This window comes from Colossoma macropomum, unplaced genomic scaffold (assembly GCF_904425465.1).
Source record: "Colossoma macropomum unplaced genomic scaffold, Colossoma_macropomum, whole genome shotgun sequence".
Lineage (NCBI taxonomy): Eukaryota > Metazoa > Chordata > Actinopteri > Characiformes > Serrasalmidae > Colossoma > Colossoma macropomum.
The window spans coordinates 22,288,482-22,312,906 of record NW_023494809.1 but is presented as its reverse complement, the minus strand read 5'-3'; the positions used below and the strand labels follow the sequence as shown (position 1 = coordinate 22,312,906).

Genomic DNA, 24,425 nt, shown 5'->3' with positions numbered 1-24,425 from the left:
TTTATTATTCAAAAATAGCTGTGGGAAACTGATAAGTACTCATATTGGATGAGTCGGAACATAACAGAGGCTGCCTTAGATGCACTAATGAGCTAGAACTACAGCACTGGATGCCAACATATTAGTTTAAATATCAAATATTTCTGAAGCATTACTGGACCTAACTAACATCAGCCTAGCTTGTGCGATAAAAGCTGCGCGATGTCTGCTTTCTCAAGCACGTCCTTAACAACGCGTCCTTGGCAGTGTTCCCTCAGTAAGGCTCTTGCATTTTGGAGCAGCAAAGTATAACATACTCACAAGTGTGATGAAAAACTTTCATATTTTACAGGCCTATTAAAACAAAAGCGCTCGTTGATCTTTTTCTCCGTCTTCCAGTAAAACTTAACAAACGCCCAAATAGTGATTTCAGCATTGGAATACTAACATTTTGAAAGGTTAACAGAGTATTTGAGTACTCAAGTGCACATCTCTACTCAAGTACATCCCCCTGCTAACAACACCAACACAGTATGTTTACTTGGCAGCTGCTGTATGTAAATTGATGGCCAAACCAGATTGTGCAAAGGTGTTTGTTTTTAGGGAGTCTAAAATGTCAAAAATTGGCCATTGGTTGCAGTCAGAGTGGTGGTGTCACAGGCCACATGAGTGGTGTTTGGTGATGTGGGTAGGGTGAGTGAGGAAGGTGTTCTTTTTTGACTTTGTTTATCTTAACTGAGGCGATAAGGTTTTCATGCAAAGCTGCTGGATTGACGTAGTTTCAGGATGTGGTAAGAATGCTGAAGGAGCTGTTCAGTGTTTCACAAGTTGTTGCGCGCGTGTGTGTGTGTGTGTGTGTATGTGTGTTTGTGTGTGTGTGTGCGCGCAACCTCTGTTACTGCAATTACTCACTTGCACATAACATGATGCTATGCACATTTCCCCAACATTATTTTAGTAGTCAGTTCAATGACTTAATCGCTTAAATGCACTGTGAACTTAAAAAGAAAGTTCAAGAAATTTGAATCAATTCAATTTGTTGTGATATTGCATTATTTGAAGGATCTTCAGGATCTACATGTATCACGTTAGTATTTAGTTTTTGGACTGTAAATTATTAACTGGTAAATTAAAAAAAAAAATCTGAAAAGCTGAGTACTTTAATTTGATAGTGACCACACTGATTGTTGTTTACAGGCTCTCTATGCCTAGTCTGAATCCCTTTTTATTATTATTTATTATTCAATGTTGTAGAATGACTGACTATAGGGGGAACATGCTATGAGACTAAAACTGCTGCATGTTTACAGCAGTGTTTTTTTTTTTTGTTGTTTTTTTTTTGTTTGCATGTTCTACATGATGCGTGTGAGTGTGTGTGTGTGTGTGTGTGTGTGTGTGTGTGTATATATATATATATATATATATATATATATAGATGAATATATGAATATCAGGTGTGTGTTTGTATGTACTTCATATAACTTCAATGTGAATGGGCTAAACTACTGTAAACTGAGTGGAAGGATATACAGTTTGGATCAAATTACATGTTCCGTTGATTTTCTAAGTGAAAATAAGCATAAGCACAAGCGTATCCTCTACAGAGAACACGTTTAAATGTGACGTTTTGCAGATTTTAGTGCACAACTTCTATTTGAGTGTAACATATTTAAGAAAGTAAAACCTAAAATAGCCACATTTATTGTTTTTATTTTGGCCCAAAATGTAATAAAATAAACAATGAATGTCTAAGATGTGTAGATTTCGCTGTAGAGGATATGTTAACTTTTTGTGTTTTTTCACAAACTTTCACATACAAAGATGTATTGTATCAAACTTTCGACTATACTCAGTTCACCACGCAGCACACATTAAGTTAATGACGTTATGATCTGTACATCTTATACGGCATAATTTGTTACTTTAATTTATTATTGTTTTTTTTTTTTAAATAATAAAATGATTTGCCATTATTTTTTACTATGTATTGAGGCTTTGGAATAAAATCAGTTTATATACCTGTAGATAAGAGTTTGTTGGTTTGAGCAGAACAGTTTGTTGTATACAACTTGATATAGTTCGTTATTAAGTGATAAGTGACATCTGGGTAATGTTTAAATAATAAAACTAGGCTTGTTTTTAATAAGCTTGAATATAAATAATGTACTAGCGACATACAAAGTCAGTACTGTTCTTTATTTCTTTTGTGCCTTTTTGTCCCTTTGAGAAGGTAAATCACTCTTGATTTAACTATTTAAAAGCAGGTCACTTGAGGTCATGGACAGACATCTGTTTCTGATGGTGCTTGACGGGGGCTCCACCTAACTCATAACTGGGGATTTTCCGTGACCATGAATGATCCCTGAGCCTGAAAAAAAAAATGTATTCAAAATTGAATTCACACTGTAAATAAAGTAATCAGGCAACCATTGATCTATTAGGCTTATTTAGACTTTTTGTATGTGTGTTTACTCATTGTTTACTCATTCTCCTCCTTCTTGTTTTTCATATAATTGCGTAATCGCTCAGTTCATAAATAATCTGTGACGAAGTTTATCAGTCCAAGAGCGAAATGCAGATGCAAGAATGTGTCCTGGTTCCCCTCAGTGCTCATAATGCACTGGCGCTGATGTTTTGTTGTGCTTATGATTGTGTAATTTCAGAAACGTCTACAAAGCAAAAGTAGAATTTCATGTGGCATGAAACAGACTGCTTCAGCTTAACTCCAGCATAACTGGATGCCTGTAGGCCTTTTGCATTTCTTTACAAGTGCTAAAGCAACTTTGGACCTGATAGTTTTGAACTTAGAACTTAGGCCAATCTAAAATAAATATCAGTATCTAAATGTCTGCCTGTCCAATACAATGCTGTGATCATGTGCTCATGTTTTGTAGTTGTAAAGTAGAGATGCACCGATACCACTTTTTCCCTTCTAGTACCGATACCTGATCCTTGAGTATCGTCAGATACAGAGTACTGATACTAATTCTGTTTAGTCTAAATAGACTAAAAGTCATGATATTAATACAGTTCCACTTTTAAATATTTCATTTTGGTCTTGTTCTGTGTCACTAAAAATTACTTTAATATTTATTATCATATAGTTAGTAAAAAGAGCCATATTTAAAAAAATGAATTAAATGTAAAATATTTTATGCAGCTGACCAACAAGCAGGGCTAGAGGATGCAGTCCCGGCTAGCAGGCTGCTATGCTTAATGCTATGTTCACTCTCTCAATAACAACCCCTACTAACATTAAATCAGACTGTAACTGACTACACAGTGGCAGATGAGAGATCACTGAAAGGAGGCTCACCGATTGAGGGAAGGGGCTCCCGTTAGCATGTTTATGTTGCATTATCTGTTGTATTTGTGAGATACTGGTGAAACCAATAGTTTAGGAAGAATTCCAGCTGGTGTATCACCCACTGCTACTGCCTTTCCATGAAATACTGGTGTTACAAATTCTGCCATGAGTATTTTTACTGTGGCTTGTCAACCCACTCCGCCATGTTGCTGACGCACATGTATGCCACAGAATGAGTGCGTCAGAAATTGCTTTGCGATATCGGTCATAGGTATCGGTATCCCCATCACTGATTCTCATACTGCGTTTAGGTGCCAGTATTGAGGCTGACACTGATACGGTATCAGTATTGGTGCAACACTATTGTAAAGCATGTAGTGATTGCCTTGACCCAATACCAGGTATCAGGATTGGGCCGGTATCAGAAAAAATTCTGGATTAGATTTCAGCACAGCCGCATACTTTTGCATACTTTACATACTCAAATACTGTTTCTTGAATACTCATTCTCAGTTCTACCCTTAAGAGCAATATCATCTTCATAATTAAGCTTACTTTAAGTATGTCCATTTGTTTGTCTTATGTAGTTTATTTTATATAGTTTTTACTCAAAATAATTGTTTTTGATTTGTAAAAGTAGTTTAACACATTTAAATGTAGTGTTACCAAAGAGGCTGAGAGAGTGCTCTAGCTTTGTCAGATAAAACATAAGAGACTGAGGAGTCTGATTGATTTTTTGGATATCTAGGATGTAGCAGTTATACAGAAGTAAAGACCTAAGTCTTTTAACACCTGAATGGATAGCCAAGTTCATGTTCCATTGTTAAATTGTTGCTCCAAGTTTGCAAGTGAAATAACTTTGACAGGTGAATATACATCTCGTTCAGGATTGACGACTCAACTAGAGCCTTCTGTCTGTTTCTGTCTTAGCTCTGCAGCGGCTATGTGGCTCTCTGTGGCTAAACAGGTGACAAACAAATGAAAGTTTCTCTTTTTGGTAACGTTGGCTTTTCATCATCTTTTTCTAACTTATCTTGCTTCAGGCCTCCAAAGAAAAGGGGACACTTGTGGCTGTGTTCAGCCTAGGTAACGATACATGGGTATGACACTTTTTTATAGCCTAATATTATGTCCATCTGTAAGTAATTGCTAGTTTTTCTGGTTTTATGCTAAAAAGTTTTGTTTAAAGCTGTGACCAGTAAGCCTCTCTAGAAATCCACAAGAGTGTTCTAGAATTCACTGGGGTCTAAAGTGTTAACAAAAGATGAAGCTCCCAGATACCAAGTTAGGAAACAGATGTGAACACAGTGAACAAGTACTCGAGTATTTGAATTATTCAGGCCAGCCTACGATTTAAGAGGGAAAAAGGAATGAACCTGATCATATCCTGTAACAAATTTACCCTGAAACAGCACTCACTGTCTGCAAATATACCCACTTCCAACAGCTCACACACATTTCACTTGGTAATTTACTGCAGTTCAGGAATTGTTATTGAAATTAAGGTATTTGCATTGGTATGGCTTTCGAAAAACTTTGAATGATACCCTGCCCTATCATGTCTAGCTGATGTCCGATTTGTTTAGTAAGGAAACGCCTCATAGTTCAGCCTTCCTTGGAAATGACACAACCACCATTGCACAGCTCTTCACTTTCCCTATTGGTGCTGTCAGTGTTTTTATGATCCATTGTATTTAAGGACGCTCAATAATATCTGGATTTTATGGACCAGTGACCTTACTGAGTCAGACATGACTGCTTTTAAGGTGGATTTGAAGCGTTCACTAGTTCACAGGCTGAATTAATGGACGTTTCAGCGGTAAATCCCGAGTTGATCTTGCGATTGTTTATTGTTATAGCCAAGCTGTTTAATTTGGCCAGTTTTCATTTGTGCTTATGCTCAGAAATCTGAAATAGAATTATTGTCAGATGACATGGACTTGGAAGAATCACTTGCTGTATCTGCCAACACTTTTCATTTCTGGATTGTCAGAGTTGTTTGGCTTATTTAGTTTAAAGCTTACTTTGTGACGGCTGCAACATGTGACAAGCGATTAATTACACTGCTGGTAGGACTGTGGTGTATCTTTAGCATGTCTTGAACGTTGCACAAGACAGAAGGCCCTAGATATTTATTAGGTAAGTTTTCAGAAAGTCCTGACAGTTCTGATGTTTAAAAAACATGCTTCTAGATGTTAGTGGCACAGTTTGGGCAGAAAACTGGCATGCCACTCCTCTGGAGCACTGTCTCTCTGGAGTATATGTTATACAAGCCCACTAATTGCTCACAGACGGTGAATTGCGTTTGGTATATAAAAAAAAATAGGGTTTATTTGGGTTAAGCTCAGTCAGTAGGTTTGTCTGAGTAGTGCGACCTGCTCGGCCATATAAACCCGCACCGTAAAAGCAGCTTTTATGGCCTGGCGCTTACAGGAATGTGCGGTCCCGTTGTCCAGCATCTCACAGTGCCGTGCTATAACTCATGAAGAAGCTCTGAATTTATGAGGCCACGCCGAGCACCGTCGCTTTAATCTCTGCAGCTTAAGGATAAGAATGAATGGGAATCGGCCTGGCTTCCTCTTTTGTTTGCCGGTATTGTCGTGGACGCTTTCCCTTTTTAGCGTGCCTGCAATTAGACATGAGGAAGAAACAAGTTAGAACTGCCGATAAACTGACCGTTGTCCATCTAGGAGGGGGGTGGGGAAGCAGCGGGAACTTAAAGGAGAGGACGTGACCCACCCCTAAGACCTTAGCATGACGCTGCTAGCCATTCTGCAGAGCCATGCAAGGTGAGTGTAGCTTACTTTAAAGAGCAGACTGGCGAGATCTATGGACAAAAGCATTTCCTGAATGAAGTGAAAATAGGATCAAGTCATATCACTAGTAGGGCTGTCACTTATGATCACTCAATTACTAATATCAAGTTCGTCTGGACGATTGAGGAATCTGAGTTTCTTAAAAAGGACAAAACAATAAAAATAAACTTGTATAGGTTTTCATTCATATACTTCATTAAAAAAAAACACATTGTGACCAAAGATACACATAAATGAGTGTCCATCAGACTCTGTTTCTGCTGGTAAGCTTGAGCCGATTGACGTTAGTATTGTGAAAAACTCATAGATTACATCTATCACGATTAGAAGATTATCACAGAACGTGACGTCCGTGGCTTCAAGATGCACAGAAGTAATCATGTTTTCTTTGTTGTGTTGTTTGTTATCATGCATGCATGTCATATCAGTCTATGTTGTCTGGCTTTGGAACACTCTGTAGCAGCACAAGGCCTTCCATGCACAGAATGCCTCCCCCATAAACTTTAATTATTTTAATGTTATGGTTGCATCAGTGATTTAAAACAAAAACATGTGCATAGTAGTCTAACAACAATAGGCTACAGTAACCAAGTAATTTTATTATTATTTATAGGCTGTAAACGTGCGGTTTATGAAACCGACAGCAGGAACTACCAGTCTGTACCATAAACTTCCAAACTATAGCAAGAACATATTTAGCCTGCAAGTTTCAGATTTAAAACATGAACATGTTTTTCTCCAGTTAAAACAGGCTTCTTTGTGGCAAAACCACATTTCTTTCTGGTGAGACATCAAACTAGCAGTGGGCAATATGTTCATCTTGTATACCGGTTGAATTTCTTCCTCCAGAATGAATTTTGTCGTAAGTTATACCAGTATGCCACAAATAGTACTAATGGCTGCATAGCTGAAATATTTTCTGACCGTTGGAGATATGAGCGTACAGGACACATATATAAGATTTAAGATAAATTACGACAAAGTTAAAGTTGCATTCTTATTCAAAATTCCCGTCACACCTTAAGTGGAGCAGCAGCTATGTTCAAGTGCCTGTACAGGTGGCAGGTTGTAACAGCTGCACGTAAGGCAGAACGGAAAATTGAAGAAGCCAAATTCAGCTGTGTAGAGATTAATACGTGAAACATTTTGTTTTGTTAGTAAGCAGTATTCATGTAGGTTTATGTGCTTATTGTTCAGTTTAGTTTTTACTCTTTTGCACAGAAAAAAAATATTTTAGAGTGTCTTTGTTTGTTAATAATGGTTCCTATTAAGAGTAAGGGGACATTCCAGAATAATAAGCCACTGTTAACCTACAAAAACAGGTTTACTTCTGCATGTAAAATAGTTTTATTTGAAAATAAATGTACAATTTCCATGTAACTCGTCGTACAATAATACCATTAATTGTACAATTTCCATGTCCCTTGTCAATACTGTCAATACAATACTGTTGGTAATTGGTGATTATTACGGACTGCAATTGGACAGTAGTAGGGCTGTGGTAATATGACAGCATTTACCGTTATGCTGAAAAACTATATCACAATATGCTTTCTGAGCATACTGTGCATGTTGTAGGTACTGACCAACTGTGTGTTTGTTTATAGAAAGAGCTTTAAAAATTGTGGGTGAAACACAGAATAAAAATCATTGTACTCATAGTTTTTGATAGTATTTTTTCAAGTATGGTACCACTGGTTCTTTTTTTGTTTGTTCCAACTGTTCAGATATCAGAAGAAATAAATATCGTGCATCATTAAATTTCTTAAAGCAGTGTGATATTTTCTTCCCCCCCCCGTATCGTCCGCCCATAGGCAATAGTGTATTGCACAGGATCGCACAAGCCTGGAGACCAGTGGGAGGACTTAAAATATGTGTTCTCATGCAAATTCTCCAAAAAAACACAGCAGTTTTTTGAGAAGGTAAAGTGTAATCAATATATAAATTTAATACATTGAGAAATTGAGTATGGTGAGTATGGTGACTATGCTAGTCTGCAATACTACGTTTGCATTTTGGTCTCATTGACAAGTCCAGATTTTAAACTGCTTGACCTCTTTTGGACTTTACTGTTAAGGTCACAAGCTTGGCACTGGACAGCAGATAATCCTGTCTTGTGGCTGGAACCTGGCTCTGATGTCTACAGTATAGCTGTAATCAGTAGTGTGATCCGTGTGACAGCCACTAGACTTATTTTAAACAGCTTACTCATTCATTCAGCGCTTTGATGATTAGGGGTTTCTACCCTAATGGAGTGCGCTGGCCACAGAATCATCGTCTATTTGAATCACAGCCAGGGGCTCCTAAAGCAGCGAGCGCTGGCCGGTGACGTTCCATTTCGACCACAGCTGCGGCTGGTCTCCCTCCACGGTGCTGCTAATGACCAGCAGGCATGCACTTGAGACTTATTGAGTGGCTCCCGGAGAGAGGCGAAACTCCTGGGATGACTCGTGACCGATGACATGGCTCTATTGGAAGCGTGTTGTGGGACTTCTCTGTTGACCGTTGTCAGGGATTTTGCTTGGCCCAGGTTTGAAGGTTCTGAGGTGCACTCATACTTCCTGTGGAATTTGCAGCTGCGTACATTAGTGTCCTTTCCCAAATCCATGCTTGCGGTTTGAGGTTTTGCTTAAGTGCACACTTATGACAGATTTCTGAATTTAGCAGAGGTGCATAAGCACTCGTCAAAACCACAAGCGGATATATATTGTACATTTGTGGGACAGCAAGTTGTGATTTTAACATTCTTCCATGGTAATTCTGAAACATCGTGTTAGAATGAGCTCTGAATTAAGTATTGATTGTAATGTATTGTAAAGCACTTATGTATTGTATTGTATTACTCTGCTCTGTGTTTAAATCTGTTCTTTTTTCACTAGGTGTCAATGACTTTCTGATTTCTATCTGAGCTTAGGACTGGCTTTCTCTCTAACCTATTGATAACTACTTTGATAAGATACTTTCTCTGGATAGACAAAGCACTTTTTGTAAGTCGCTCTGGACAAGAGCATCTGCTAAATGATCTAAATGTAATGTTACCAGCATGTTTAACTGTGGGATGGGGATATATAATATGTCTTGCTGTTGTCAGAACAAAACCTTGTATCTCCAAAATGCTAACTTTACAGCTTTACAGGAGAAGGAAAAAACCTACTTTATTTTTAATGTAAGTCAATGTAACCAGACTTTCCTCCAAATCATTTTGGGCCGTTTCTTTTCGTCCATTCATCATGAATTTTGCACACAATGTAAAGGACAACAGGCATTTTCAAATGGTCAAAAACTGAAAAATGTCAAAAATGGAGAGATGAGGTTTTATTCCGACAGCAGCGAGATATATTGTGTGTGTGATAAAGGATCTCTGTAGTTTCCCCCGTTTACCCTAAATAGTCTGGATCAAAACATCATTGCATGGGCGTTTATGTCATTATTGTGTGACAAGTGCCACACTTCCGAAAAGTACCAACATGCTAAATGGCAAATATGCTGGCATTAGGCTAATAAAGTGGGTTCGTTCAACTTGCCAGTTGCCAACCAACAAGACAGAAAACGCACTGCCTTGCGAGAGGTATTTTTGGCTTAATTTTCCTTCTCTTTATGCTTCGGCCATCACCAAAAACATTGTGGATTTTAGGTTATTGTCATGAATATGAGGATTAATGATTGAGGTCAAATAGAGCTCCATTTTAGCTGTTAGCCTTGTCTTGAAATCACAAAAAAGAGGATGCACTATTTTGTATGAAGCTGAAGTTTGTTTCTTATTTGCCAGCTTCTTTTTCTCATTTTGTTTCAAAACTGAGGCACCAGAGTGTAACTGCTGCAAAATTTAAGCAAAAAGCTGGCGAATAAGAAGCCAACCTCAGCCTCATTCACTTTCTGTTACCCAGTTTGGTTATTAGCTGAATTAACATTAGCTTAGCCACAGACCCAAACAGTGCAACACACCACAGTACAGGTTTGATTCTGACTAACTAGTGCTCTGCTGACACAAGTGTAGATGATGAAGTCTGAGAGAGCAAATGTTGAGTGAGTGGTGTTGAAGTGAGAGAGAGCCAAATTCTAACCTCTGTTTGGGGCTGTAGCGTTTTGGCTAAGCTAATGATAGCTCAGTTAGCTGGTGAGAGGGGGCCACACACCACAGCACAGGATTAGTTCCAGCTAACAGATGCTAAAGTGAAACCTGTTTAGAAGATATCCGAGAACACAAAGCTGATTGTCTGGGCTTTGAGTGAAAGCTGAAGTTCAGTGTGTTCTGTGGTGTGTGGGCCTCTTAGCTGTTGCTGAGATGCTATCATGCTTAGTTTTTCTGAGGATTTTCCTGGCTCGGAGTTTCCCCTTTTTCTGTCAGCATCATCTATTAGTGAGCTCCCACCGAACGTGACCCGTAAAATTGGCACAAAGATGTGAAATATTCTGACACTGTGATTTTCATGCTGCAAAAAATTGGGCAGAATATTTAAACATATATTGGCAGAATATATATTTGATATACTATGTCAAAAAAAGAACAGAGTTTCTCCACCTTATTTCAGGAGCTCAAACTCAACTGAATTTGGAGATGCAGCTCCACAGTAAAAGAAGCTCCAAACAAATGAGCTGAATGTCTTTAAGTGCAAATAAAACCCAGTTGACAAAGGGTGACCCTGGGCTACTGTCCTTTTTGGAAAAGTGAAAGTAGTGAGAAGAGAATCATCACTTCATTCAGAGGTTAAGATGTTGAGTGCTCCCACATTTAACCTGATGTTTGTAGCTCAGTTTGAGCTGCTTTTCGAAGATTTGAATCCTTTTAGCGTCTGTGAAGAAGTTCGGTTTGCTGGAACACAGCTACCATGTCATCTTGGTTAGAGTCATGACAGTGCCAGAGATGACCGTGATTGGTCAGTAAGTTTTTTGTTGCAGGAATCGAGCTGAGGGTGTCTGAAAAAGCGTGTTTGGTGTGCAAGAGACCGTCGGTTATACATTTGTTGTCGTCCGAATAAATAGCACAAAAAAATCGCAGTCTGTGTATAACGGCCTTGTACTTTGTTACTGTTATACTGGCCGGTAGTACTCCACTATTTGATTAAGCATGTGGTCAAGCAACTTAAGCTTCTCTTTTTGTCCAGGCGTTGATGGGAATGCATGTTCCGCAAAGATGTGGTCAGTGTAACTGTAACGGTGGCGGTGGGTGGGTGTAATAGAGGATTATTTCCGGATAGTAGAAGTCAGAGTGGTGTTCCCGTCAATGTTGCACACTTTAAACGAATCGACTGTGCGCAGAACTGGCCTTGTGGGCCGTTAGAAGCTGTGAAGTTTTCAGTGTTGTAGGCTCGTGCTGTGGTGTTCGGAGGCATGCTCGGTTAACTTACTGTGGGCTATTTGTGGAAATGCTCCTCCACAGATATGTATGGTGATGTCAATGCTAGGACGGGCCTAATTTGGTCTGTGTGTTCGTTGCACACCTGTTCTTAGAACAAGTCTGTTTTACAAACCCAAAGCTGTTACTTGCAAATGATTTTGAACTGGAAACGACAAATTGAATTCCTGGTATATGTGAGTTGTTTTGGAACAATGAGGCTATGCATCATCACTGAGTCCTTAGAAGGACTTGTGGCTTTAATGTTGCACATTATTCATGGGTTGATTGACTGTCAGATTAGGAATGTATGTTTCAAAAAAATCCTCAGCCTATAATGTCTTTTTAACAATGACCTAGTACAGTAAAGTCTTGCTGCTGCAGGCCTGAATTGTGTTGAATGCGGTGGGTCCCTAAGGTTGCAGCAGGGTAAATGAAAAATAAATATGCTCCATGTTCTTGAGCCCAAATCTTTCATTATGAAGCTGTTGAGGTGCCGGCAGTCTTTTATTTAGTAAATAGAGTGTACAGTCTGCACTCTAGCTCTGCTGATAAGGAGACTCAAGCGTGCTCTCTCTCTACCAACCCCTCCCACTGCGTGCGTCAATGGAGCTACTGATGTGGTTGGCTGTCGCTAGGCGGCTGCGGGGGGTTTGAGGGGGGTGATGGTGTGTGCGTGTCTGTGTGTGTCTATGTATTTAGCTTTTTGTGGGTACCAAGTGTCCCTAGAATGATAGGAAAACGTGAATTTTGATGCTGCAAGAACATTGGCTGAAGAGAACTGCAGCTTTTTTTTTATGATAGCTTATTATTTTTTTGGACTAAAAGAGTCAATTAGACATTTAGAAACGGTAAGAGAGGAACGGTAAGAGAGGAACATTTAAATGGTACGTCTTAAGTTTAGGTTTAGGGGGTCAGATTTTTTTTTTTTTAAATGCATTTTTTTTTTATTATGTATCAATTTTGTGCCCTCTGGATTGTCAGGTGTTTTTGGGCTTCATGTTGGACTTTTGTTCTCTACAGAAAACATTTGATATTTTATATTTATATTTTATTTTCTTTAGATGTTTCTGTGGAAATTGGTTAAGATAATCCACACTTGAAGAAGGGGAGAGTGAAAAAGGGGGTAACAGCTTCCAAAGCTGAATTACAAAACATTATTAAATAATACATAGAAAATGAGAATCTGGTAGACCATCAAAACTGTTACCATTAGAGAAACAGTTGAAATATTTCCTCTTTGAGAAAATCAAGCTCCACTCTTGCCTTAGATCTGAAAACATTCACAAGTGTTTCTCTCCATCCTTCCACTGTGAGTAGACAACACTATGGGTCTGAAAGGACGTGAGAGCTGTCAAGAAACTGTTACTGACAAAATGCACATAGATAAAAATTAATAAAATCAAACAAAGAAGCTGCTGGTGTTTTCAGAACAATGGACTAACCACCCCAGAGTCCAGACCTCAGCATCATTAAATGTGTTGGGAGTTACTCGGATTGTGAGGAGCAGGAAGTGTAACCAACTTCTAAGACTGAACTTTAGAGGTGTGGAAAAATATCTCTGCAGATTTCTTTGAAAAAGTGAAAGTGAGTCTCCTGAAAAGAATGGAAGTTATGATAAAAACACTGAAAAATTGATGAGTTTAATTGTTTAGGCTTCTGTGTATTTTCTGTTTGTTTGTTTTTTCTTTTGACTGGAAAGTAAATAAGTCAGTGATGGTCTCTGACCTTTGGACAATACTGTATATTACATGGGATTCATTATGGGCCATTTCTGCCCATCCATTTTACAGTTCTTGGGGTTTTTTTTTAACTTTTGGAGGCAATTCTGGCCTGGTCACTGGTTACTTTCTCACTCACCCACCACTCAGTATATATTAATATATAAGTCAAAGCAAATCCCCACAAAGAGAGTTTTATAAGACCGTCGTGTGTGTGTGTGTGTGTGTGTGTGTGTGTGTGTGTGTGTGTGTGTGTGTGTGTGAACGAACGAGAGCGAAGGAGAGCGAAGGAGAGCCGGAAAGGACGGGAGGCGTTCAGGGCTATCATGGGCAGCTGGTTTGTGTATGTCTGTGTCCATCCATGGCGCCTATCCCATGATTGTGTGGTCAGGTGACGGCAGCGCGGCTAAGACAGCTGCACTAAGCTCAGAGTGCACACTGTCTGGGCCTTGAGCTCAGCTTTAGCTGCCCAGAGTCTCTCTCTCTCACACACTCTTATACACGCACGCACGGACACAGACAGTAACACCCACACTCAAACTGACCGAGACTATGATCCACTGTGTCTGTAAGGTCCAATGGGAATAGCTGTAATCTGGTCTGTAATTGCCATTCTCGTCAGATGGATTTTCTCCAAGGTAGGTTTCAGTAGGTGACTGAACGTTGCTGCCGTAACAAAAGCTTGTATCTCTGAAACTGAAGGTTAATAGGAGAAGAAGGAAAAAGGCCTTGATTTTAAAGCAGCGGGATTTTATTCCCGGTTATTTCGGACCATTTCTGTTGGTTCATTTGTCGTGAAATGAAGGACAGCTGGCATTTTTAAATGGTATCAAAACTGAAAAAAACAAGTTCTGATATTTTGAAACAACAGCATTGTGGAGCTATTGTAGTTTTTGATGTGACTTCAAAGAACAGCTCAGCCTTTTGCCACTCTTTGAGAAAGGAATATGCTTGTATCATACTAATATTGACACATTCGTATATGTATCGGTCCTTATAGTTAGCTGTTTCTTAAAGGCAGCTTGCAGAGAGCTTTATTGGTCAAATGCCTGTAACTAAATGGCACAAATGATCAGAGAGGATTTCCCCCAAGACCTATAATACGGGCTCCTTTGTGTTTGCCCCAGCTTCGGCCATAGCAGTCACCTTGGAATAGAAAACAATTGTGTTTATTCAGGCATACAGTCGTTTAACCCTTCTTATTGTTATGTGCATTGATCTCTGTATATTTGCATAGAAGTGTGATTATATTTTGATTGTGGTGTTGTATTCAACTGTTTGTAAATATGGAAATTGGTCATATAGATCCTAAATAGGCACATACAAATCTTAATGCTAAGAGTGGGCCATGTGCCAAAAACCTATCATGTTACTTCAAGACATTTTCAAAGTGCACTAAATATGCAGTATGATGTTTAGTTTTTCTGTAGTTTATTAAATTGGAGCAGACAAAAAACATCAGTTCCACATTTAAAAAATACAATCTAAAACTAAGAATACAATAATGAGATTATATAATCTCATTATTGAGATTGAGATTATATAATCACCAGCACTGGTTTGGGACTGGAACATGGCTGTTGGTGCACCATCAACAGATCTAGCTTTACGCTTCTTATCGCTATTGTGAGCAGACTTGTGGTCAGTGGCTTATAGTGGAAGACACGAAGCAGGAGGCTCATTTCAGAATGCATCTGGATGAGTGAAATTGAAACAAGGATGTCTGATTAAATGTTTGATTTTATATTGAAATTGCAATTTGAAAGTGCAATTTTCAGATCGCGAGAGTTACAGTTGTAAATAATTCACTATAATTGATAGTTAATTATCATTATATCAAGTTTTAAGCTGGGAAATTTTCCAAAAGCACAGAGCTTGTGAACTGGCAGTCTGCACTTAAGCCCAAAAATCAGTGTGGTCTTTTTGAGGGGGGGAAAGGGCCTAGAGCTGAATTTATAGAAAATAATTGTGTTTAAATCACAATTACGCATTTTCACCAAATCGTTCAGCCCTTATCTGAGCTGCTTAAAAGTAGAGTCGGTGAAGAGTTTTTACTTTACATAATTAACTGTGTGCTGGCACCAGTGTAGCAGATATGAAGGTTTTGTGTTTGAACAGCCTCGCCGTGGGCCTTGACTGAACCTCTCATGATAGTGTGTCTCTAGATTGGCTGCTGGCTCTGGCGTGTTGTTGGAAACCCTCTTTGCGTAACTGTCTCTTCACAACAGCCTCCAACATGCTTCACATCCAAATGTTGTGTAGCAATTGGCATGTGGGTAAGCAAAGTCGCGTTGGGTTAACTTGTTCAAATAGAGCCCTCAAAGCAGTGCTGAAATTCCCCATGTACTTTATAAATGGTTGTAGTCATGCTTCCCTTTTGTAGCATTCTGCGTCTCGGTCACTGTGAGTCACATTTTCTTCTTTCCTCAATTTGTTTGTTTGTTTGTTCATTTATTTATTTCACATTGTTTTTATTTATTTATTTATTTATTTATTTTTGTGGTTAACTCTTACATTGTTTTTTACAGTCTAGGAAATGTCCTGCTTGGATTCAAGGCTGTTCTATGTAACTAGTGCTGGGTGATATTGATGAAATTTACAGTATTGTTTAAATATATATTGCAGTATCAAATGGCATTTAAATTTGCATAGGTAAAGATAATGGGACTATGCTTCCTGAATGCATGTACTATATTCTAAAAGAATATTTTACAAAACTGACCAATAATTTCAGTAGAACTGTTTTGCTTTCTTCTCTTGAAATTGCACCTCACAGAATGTTATACAGTATTGTAAATTTTAACCTGATTAGTTTGTAAAATAGACTGAAGTACGTATGTTGCAGTTGACTTCATTAATAGCAAAAACATACAGCTAAAACAAAAAATCACCAGTGCTGATATAACCGGTATGTAGGATATATCGCTCAGTATTATGTGATCTGGTGGTGCATACACAGCGATTTATCTGTTTTGTTGTGTTGAAAAAAGATTTTTTTTTTCTCTTCTGAATCACCAGCCAACCCTCTGAAAGTCACAGGTGCGTCCTCATCAGTTGGTGTCCAAGCCCTGCTGAGAGCGTTTGTGTTTTTGTGCTAACGTCGGACTCTCTCTGGTCTACTCCTGCCATCCTTGCGCGCCCGTACCGTGCCAGCCTGGAGCAGAGGCCATATGGGCCATGCTCTTCTCAACACCCCCCTGCTAGAAATTACTCACCCACCCAACGCCAAGGGATGTGTGTAAACACTGCGCTCGTTGATGGCGAAATAACGCCATGCGGATTGCGGCTGACTCAACGCACGCTTCGCTCGTCAGTTGAAGTCTGGCGGTTGCAGGCACTGATGTCAGATGTCACATGAGGTTATTGCAGGGTGCTGGGATTTGTGTTGGCAGGGAGTGGACACACCTCGCTGTTTATCTTTGGCAAGCAATTTTTTAGGGTTTATCTTTTCCACTGGTAATTAACTGGAGTCGCAAACAGACCAGGGGCCTCTCAGACTGGAAACGACGTTAAAGCTTCTGACCTACTTCTTGTAACTTTTATGTCATGGGGTGAGGCAAAAATATAACCTCATAACAGTTGGAAGACATTTTTCCAATATTTATCACAATATTGCGATTGAAACAAGCAAAACAGTTAAAAAAAAACAAAAAAAAAAACAACAAAAAATAGCAACTTTTTTGTTTGTTTTTTTTTGTTCATGAATAAACTATTTTAGAAGGACAAATCAAGCTGTTGGACTGATCCAAGCAGCTACTTGTTACTATACAGTTTATGTATTTACTGTACACTGGTTGTTGTTGTCAGGCTCTGTTAATTGGTGACATAATTGTCATAACCGCATTAATATGTCACCATAATGCGCACTCCTGGATATGGGTGGGCAGTATGGTGAAATGTCAGCATTATCTCGATTAATTAAGCAATAAAATACGATGGAGTGTTATCATGAATAGCATAACTGTGATTGGGCTGTTATTCGGTGATGTCATTCTCAATAAAACACAGTTTTGAGTGTTCTGTTGCTTTTGTACTACAGTTCTACAAACTGAAGAAAAAAGTAAAGCAAAAAAGGTCCCAAATATTGTATTCTGCTCATTGTCCAATTTTTCTTTTTACGTTATATATATGTGTGTGTGTGTGTGTGTGTGTGTAAGTATACATATGCTTTTCTGAGCTTATTGCATGTGTTTCTAGAATACTGGATTTCCAGTTTTTGTTTTTGAATGTTTAATGTTGCATTAAATGTTTTGCAACATACTAACAAATCTCACAGAAACAGAATATTGTAACACATTATAGCCTACATTGTAAAGATCTAGTATTGCACTATTACATTTTTGCCATGCCATCTATACCCAGTATGTAATAAAATCAATGCAGTGTAAGATTGTATATTTATTTTGCACAGTATTTTCACATTATGTTAAACTCATACTATATTTTCAGGGCTTTTTTCCCTCTGCTGAAAAAAAAGATGCACTGCTTCAAAGTGTTTTGTAATTTTATTCGAGAGAGGCCTGGAGCGAGAGGAGGATTGATAATGGCTAAAAATCAAGTATGCAAATTGGTTCAGTCCATTGACGTCAAACGCTGAATTGTATGCCATCTGGGGACACCGCGGCCAGCCATCTACACGCTGTACTGAGGAGTGTGTGTGAGCGCGAGCGAGAGTGTGACTGTGTGTGTGATTTGTAGATGGAGAGGTAAGCCAACACAAGACAAGCCCAGTCTTGAGCTCTGAGTGATTCAGAGCTCCATCCTCATTTCCTTCCCTCCGTCACTGTGCAGAGAGGGTTCGTACTAGTTTAGAGGGTTATTTCCCCCTCGTTTCTTCACTGTTAACAGATCTGAAATGACAAAAACTTTTCCCTTTTGTCATTTGGCAGACGGTCTTATCCAGAGTGACTTGCAAGAACATGTTAACAGTTAAAGGAAAAGCAATAAGAACATAATGTGAAAGGATTCATGATCTAAAAGACAAGAGAATAAAATCTCACATTAATACATTAAATCTAAAATGTTTTTTAGTTTTTTTTTGTGTTTGTAGTACATTTGCCTGTTTTTGTCTTTTCGATTATTTTATTTTTCATTTTTCATCCCGTTGTTGCTAATGTGAATATTGTTTTCCTTCGTATGTGTTAGAAATGCTCATATGAAACTTTGCAGGTCTGAAAACATCTAAAATCTTTTATATGCTATACTGCTGTTCAAAAGTTTAGAATCACTCGTTGGATTAATAGTAATTTTATTCAGTAATAGTTTATGCAGTGAAGATTAAAATACTTTAAGCAAGAGACTAGATGTTTTATTCATTATTTTATTTTTTTTGAGTGTATATAAAGAAATTATTAAATGATAAATAATGTATTGCAATTATCAGTTTTTAGTAATTTCTTGATTTCAAAGTTTTCTGCCTCAAAATTAATCGCCATGTTTCAAATACGATGTATTTTGCATGTTTATTTTGTTTTACCTTTTTTCTCAATGTTCTATTAAGGAACCGTCTACAGTTCTTTTCATCCCTCTGGACATTAGTTAAAATGTGTGAAGTTGTATATTAGTAGCATCATAATAGAATAATTTTATTCATGTACCCACAAATTTTTTTATGTTATTGAAAACGGTGATTTCAGTTTTTGAAAGCTGGTGGATATGCACTGACAGCACTGTGTATTGTTTAAACCTACCTTGCTGTACTTGTGTTGTTATCTTTGAGAAAAAGACACGAAAAAAGACACGAGGCACGTGATTACTACAACGTCACGGTGATGTCAGCACTGGTCAGATTCCATCCTGATACCACTGCATCATTGATGTGGTCAAAGTTACCATTGCCATATCTGAATATTCACAGAGCAGATCGATCGGCCTGTTTGGTATCAGTACAAATGCTTGTGTGTGTTTAAGTGGGACAAAGACAATGGAATAGTATGAGAACCTCTCTCTCTCTCTCTGTCTCTCTCTCTCTCTGTCTCTCTCTCTCGATTTCGTAACTCAGCCCTTTCGTAACACTCTCCGGGCGTCTTTTTGCAGGGCTGTTCTTAAAATGACGGGCTCTTGAGCTGGTGCTAGCTGTGTGTTCAGTGCTCGGCGGGACTGTTCAGAAACAGTTCTCCCTCTCTCTCTCTCTCTTTCTCTCTCTCGCGCACTGGGCCTGTCGCGTGCTCTGTGCGCTTCATCAGCGGAGGTGTGAGTTGCTGTTCTCGCGTTAATCACTGAATGGCTCAGTGTAGTAGAGCAAGAAAGCGGCGAGCAGATTAAATGGGAGAGATGAGGCATGTTTAATTCAGCGGTCAGTCTGCTCCTGTTGGGTTGAAGGTACTGCGTGTGTTGTGCTTGTTTGTTTTCATACATTTTTCAGGACAGAATGTTCAGACATTGTATACACAGCACAGAAAAACAGGGCTAACCAAAAGGACCACAATGGCCCTGACTTTGTAAAGTGCTTTTTTAAAACGCCTCAACTGTGTACATATTTTTTTTATTTTTTTACTGAAAGGGGGAAAGTTTATTTTTCTTAGTGAGGTGAAGAATTATGCTTAGATTATGAAAATTATTGTGTGCATATAAAGCAGTACACACAGGATTATTATTATTGCTGGCCTATACAACTAAATATAATATCATTTTTACTGATACCACACTTTGCCTTTATAATTCCCATTCTTTTCAAGAGACTTGCTTTTTGAAGTCCCAGACACATTAGGTGATGTTAAGGTCTGGACTCTGGGGTGGTCAGTCCACCGTTCTGAAAACACCAGCAGCTTGATTTCCAGGTTTTCCTGCTTCTGCACATCTAACATCTGCACATCCTTTCAGTCTCGTAGAGTTGAGTTGTCTTCTCACAGTGGAATGATGGACAGAAACACTTGGATATTCTCACATTTAAAGCAAGAGTGGAGCTTGATTTTCTCCTCTCTCTCAAAGATGAAAGCTTTAAGCACTGTTTATCTGATGGTGGCAGGTTTAGTGGTCTACCAGGTTTGGATGGTTGTTAGGAGTCTTTGAGCTTCTTTATGTAAGTGGAATGTCTCCTCAGAAATCTCTCCTGAAAAATGAAGAACTTGTACTTAATGTCTGTTTCAACAGGAAATTAAGTAAATAAAGATGATGGTCTCTGTAAGGGACATATGTGTAACCCTAACAGGTGACATTGGATAAAACCAAACGTGTATGTGTGTGTACACATGTTAAAGGCTGGATCAGTGGCTGGGTGACCTGCCAACCCCAGACTGTTAAACAAACACCCAATCTATGGGAGTATAATCATGTGAGAAAGACACACATGCTATCACCCCAATGAACGGCGCCTTAGAGATACTTTAGTAAAACATCAGCCTTTTGTTTATGTCCCCAGTCTGTCATTGACTGAGTGCTCATCGTGTACAGGAGGATTGATCTGTGGTCTTTTGTCAACTGGTTGCTCATGTTATTGTTCTTAGGTCACGTGTGGTTTGACCTTCTGCTTCTAGAAACATTCAACAAAAGGTATAAAGCCCAGTCTGTGTTTGTTTTAAACATTCATTGTGATGAATGTTCGGCTGTATACGGGGACATTTACAGGCCGTTCATATAGTAATTTATTAAACGTTTGACAAATATTGATGCAGACGGTCAAAAACCAAGAAACAATGATGACATTCTTTTTAATGTTTTTGTCATAGTATCGTATTATTGAAGGCTGGATCAGTGGCTGGGTGACTTGCCAACCCTAGACTGTCAAACACCCAATCATAGTATTGCATTGTAATAATATTGTGAGACTACGCTTGGTATCTGTATGAAAGTCAAAATGACCAGTATCAACTTAAGTCATTTCATTTAATCATGCAACATGAACATTTAGGTTTGGTTTCTTGGACAGGGATTAAGTCTAGTCCTAGACTGCTCAGCATTCTAAATAGAGATTCTCAATTGAAATGAAAATGTTGTCCAAGACTAGTCAGTTTCCCAGACAAGGATTAAGCCTATTAGTGAGGCACTGAAAGAAAATTCTTGTCTGAAACCGAAACTGACCACACACTTGGCCGAAAACCAAAAGAAAAGGTTCTTTTATAAATAATTTGCCGTTACATTTTTGCCTTTATATTAATGCAAAAACGCTAACAATGCTTCAAAGGAGGTAATTACCATGTTGGGAAAGAGAACTGAGAGAACTTGAGAACTATTTTAAACAACTTGCTAAATAATATTGAAGGTGCCATTAAATGCATTTATTCAGCATTTTGAATTGTTCTCTGATGTCTACATAGAAGTTATGTGACTTTGGTTGAGGCGTAAAATGCCCAGATGTGGTTTTATATGCCCATTTACAGCCCCGTGATTTGGCCCTAGCGTGAGACAAACTGTTCCTTTTTGGTTGGTGGGCTCATGAATAATCTAATGAGCTCTGCTCTGATTTGCTGATTTTCAGCGAGGCACTGCAATGACTCACACAGAAGCAACATGCTGAAATGGATACGAGTGAAAATAAAATGAACCTCTGTGTAAAGAAGCTAGCTCATCATACTATTTAGTTAGCTATGCTAGTTACTTAGAGCTTGCTAGCAGTTAATGTCACCTATGCTATCTTGCTTTCGATCTCAAAAAACACACAAAGTGAATTAAAGTTATTAGCTCAGTATTGAACTTTCAGTTTAAGATGATCTGGCGTCACTCATAAAATCACTCAGCATGGCTGCTACTTACAGGTTGAAGTTGGGTTTGCAGGTTGTGATGCTAATGAAGTTGGAATTGCCCGTCTCTTCAGTCTCTTCAGTGTCAAATGCTGAGCGAAGTCTCCTTGATATCGTCCAAGGTTTGAGAAACTGTCCTGATTGAAACGTGCAGAGCGAACGAACAACTTTGAATTAAAGTTGTTTGGGATCCTATTGGTTTCCTATTCTCCAGACTATTTTGTGAATTTTCCGTTCCACCTTAAATGGTCACACAGTTACATTTTGGTCTCTGTGTAAGCTGTAGCATTTAAGGTAGAACGGCACATTCAGTGAAGAAGCTGGTGAATAGGAAGCCAACTTCAGTCTCATTTAAAGATAAACATCAGCCAGACCTGTTGACAGTTCGGTTCCTTGGAAAGGAAATGAAAAGTGCCGACATCACCTTCACAGCCTGTAACGGTACATATCTTCACATAGCCTCCCTTTTCTTTGCTGTTGCTCGTTGTCGTCGGTCCTGCTGAGCTAGAACGTGGGCTGGTGTATGTACATTTTGGTGCCGTAAATATTAATGACCCAAGACTGTTACATGACCATTTTGGAATTTGGAATTGGCCTGTTTCTCTTTTGCAAATGCGGGATTTATATTTGAAGAACAACAGTGTTTGAGCTTCACTGTACGTCACTTCCATGTACTGAACTCTCCTTATTCAACTATGCCAATATAAATAGTTTTCTATTCAGTGGCACCTTTTTAAACATCAAAAGTTGAAAATGATGAAAAATATAATAGCTTATGATGTTCCAAATGCAGCTAAAGCCGAATTCCAGAGTGACTCCGCTATAATGACTGACAGCACCTCTTTTTTTTTTTCCCCTTCTTTTTAAAAAAATTTTTTTTTAATTACATGAAGCAAGTAGCCGTAGCTTTGGAACTCATTTCTAGCAGTCTGAAGTTTCTCCAGTAGGGGGCATGCAAGCGGCTTTAGTGTTTGTCATATAGAGAAGAAACAGCCGTGAAGCACAGCAGGGTTTTACACTCAGTAACAACTTCCTGAATGATAGGTGACAAGTTCATTACCAGAAGATTTTGAGTTACTGAGTATTATTTGAGATTCTCATTAAATCACTTTATTCTAAAAAAGCATGTAAGCTTTTACATGTAAAGGCCGTAGGGAACACAGCTGCAGTGGGATATGTTTGAGTGTTTCACTGTTGGTCTGCTGTTGCTCAGACTATTTGAACGCATCTGCGCTGCCCAGAAGAGTGAAAAAAAAACAAGCACTTTTTCTCTTTTTCGGTATCATTTGGGTTATTTGTTAAGTGTTTGAATTTCACACTTCATTGACCTATTTAATCTTTTTTGGCCCATTTTTTTTTGGTGGAGGGCATTTTACTGCATTCCTATTGACTATTAGTGTTTAGTCTTTAATGGATTTGTCACTGTGTTGTCTGTATGAGTTTGATCTAAACGTTGACCCAGTCTTCTTATTCCACAGAGACGCGGCGCGATCTCCTATGACAGTTCTGATCAAACTGCTCTTTACATTCGTATGCTAGGTAAGCACCTTTTTTTTATTGAAACACATGCACACAAACATCCACACCAGCACTGTCACCCTAAACAAAGCTCTGTACGCAGTACATAATAGCTCATATAACTGAGCAGGCCGTTTTACACTAAATCACTTGAACAATGCACATTGTTAAAGAAGCCACTCTGTCAATCACAGTCTTTGTTAATCTCGTCAGTACACTAGTTTTGGTCCCGTCTCCCCCCAGAAGTATTTCGCCTTTGCCTGAAATTATATGTGATTTGATTAGCATGGATTTGATTAACATAGATACCACCCACTACAACCTGGAACCTCTCCAGATTTTAAGTGCCCTTTTGACCTCTAAGAATGGTGCAATGGTGATAGATCCAAATCTGTATAGTGTCAAATAGGAAAACACATGCAGACTTGTCGTGATGGCAACTAGAGTTGCCGACTGTGCATCTAGAGATGCCTTTTCTTTTTAATATGATTATTTCAAGACCAGTTTTATAGAGTATCTAAATGGGGTGCTATTTGCAGTATGTCTTCATTGGACCTCATATTGTTCAAGTTACACATTGCCACAGCTACGCTAAGCCCAACAGAATACAGTGGACTGATTTTCTGGCCAATGATTAATCCCAGCCTTTGTTACTGGGGATTCTCCAGCATTAGGCTTAGCATGTCCTGAATGCTATAGTGTTTCATATCTAAATTGAACCCCTCGGTTCAGATGATGAAGAAACAGTTGTTGCACAGATCAAAGTGATTTGCATTTCCGCAGTCTTCACTTCTTCTGTTTCTGTGTCGCTGCCTGAATTTATGAGCTGTAATTCGCGGTTGCACAAACATTACTGTTGAACTACCATTTTGTAGGCCGTGTAAATGTGTAATGAACTTTTTAAAATGTTTGATAAACCGTCCTCCCCAAAGCATGTAGCTAAAACCAGTGACCTAACCCTGACTGATGTTTTGATTGTAATCAGTGAGCAATAAAACAGTCTTTTCATAAGAGTAAACAAAAGAGCCATTTTTGTCTATGGGGAAAAATGAATGCCGTTTTCAGAAATCT

General features: G+C 38.7%; 1 protein-coding gene across 6 annotated transcripts in view; it reads left to right on the top strand.

Annotated features, from left to right (window-relative positions):
- Positions 1 to 24,425, top strand: part of pde7a (phosphodiesterase 7A) — a 50,133-nt gene that overhangs the window by 10,393 nt on the left and 15,315 nt on the right. For 3 of the 6 annotated variants that reach the window (XM_036558054.1, XM_036558053.1, XM_036558051.1), the window contains exon 2: positions 23,315 to 23,375. In XM_036558054.1, coding sequence (XP_036413947.1) covers positions 23,315 to 23,375 — 61 coding nt within the window. Of the gene's footprint in view, positions 1 to 12,299; positions 13,797 to 19,371; positions 19,480 to 23,314; positions 23,376 to 24,425 lie in introns of those variants that run through there. The other 3 variants (XM_036558056.1, XM_036558055.1, XM_036558057.1) reach the window with 2 other exon arrangements.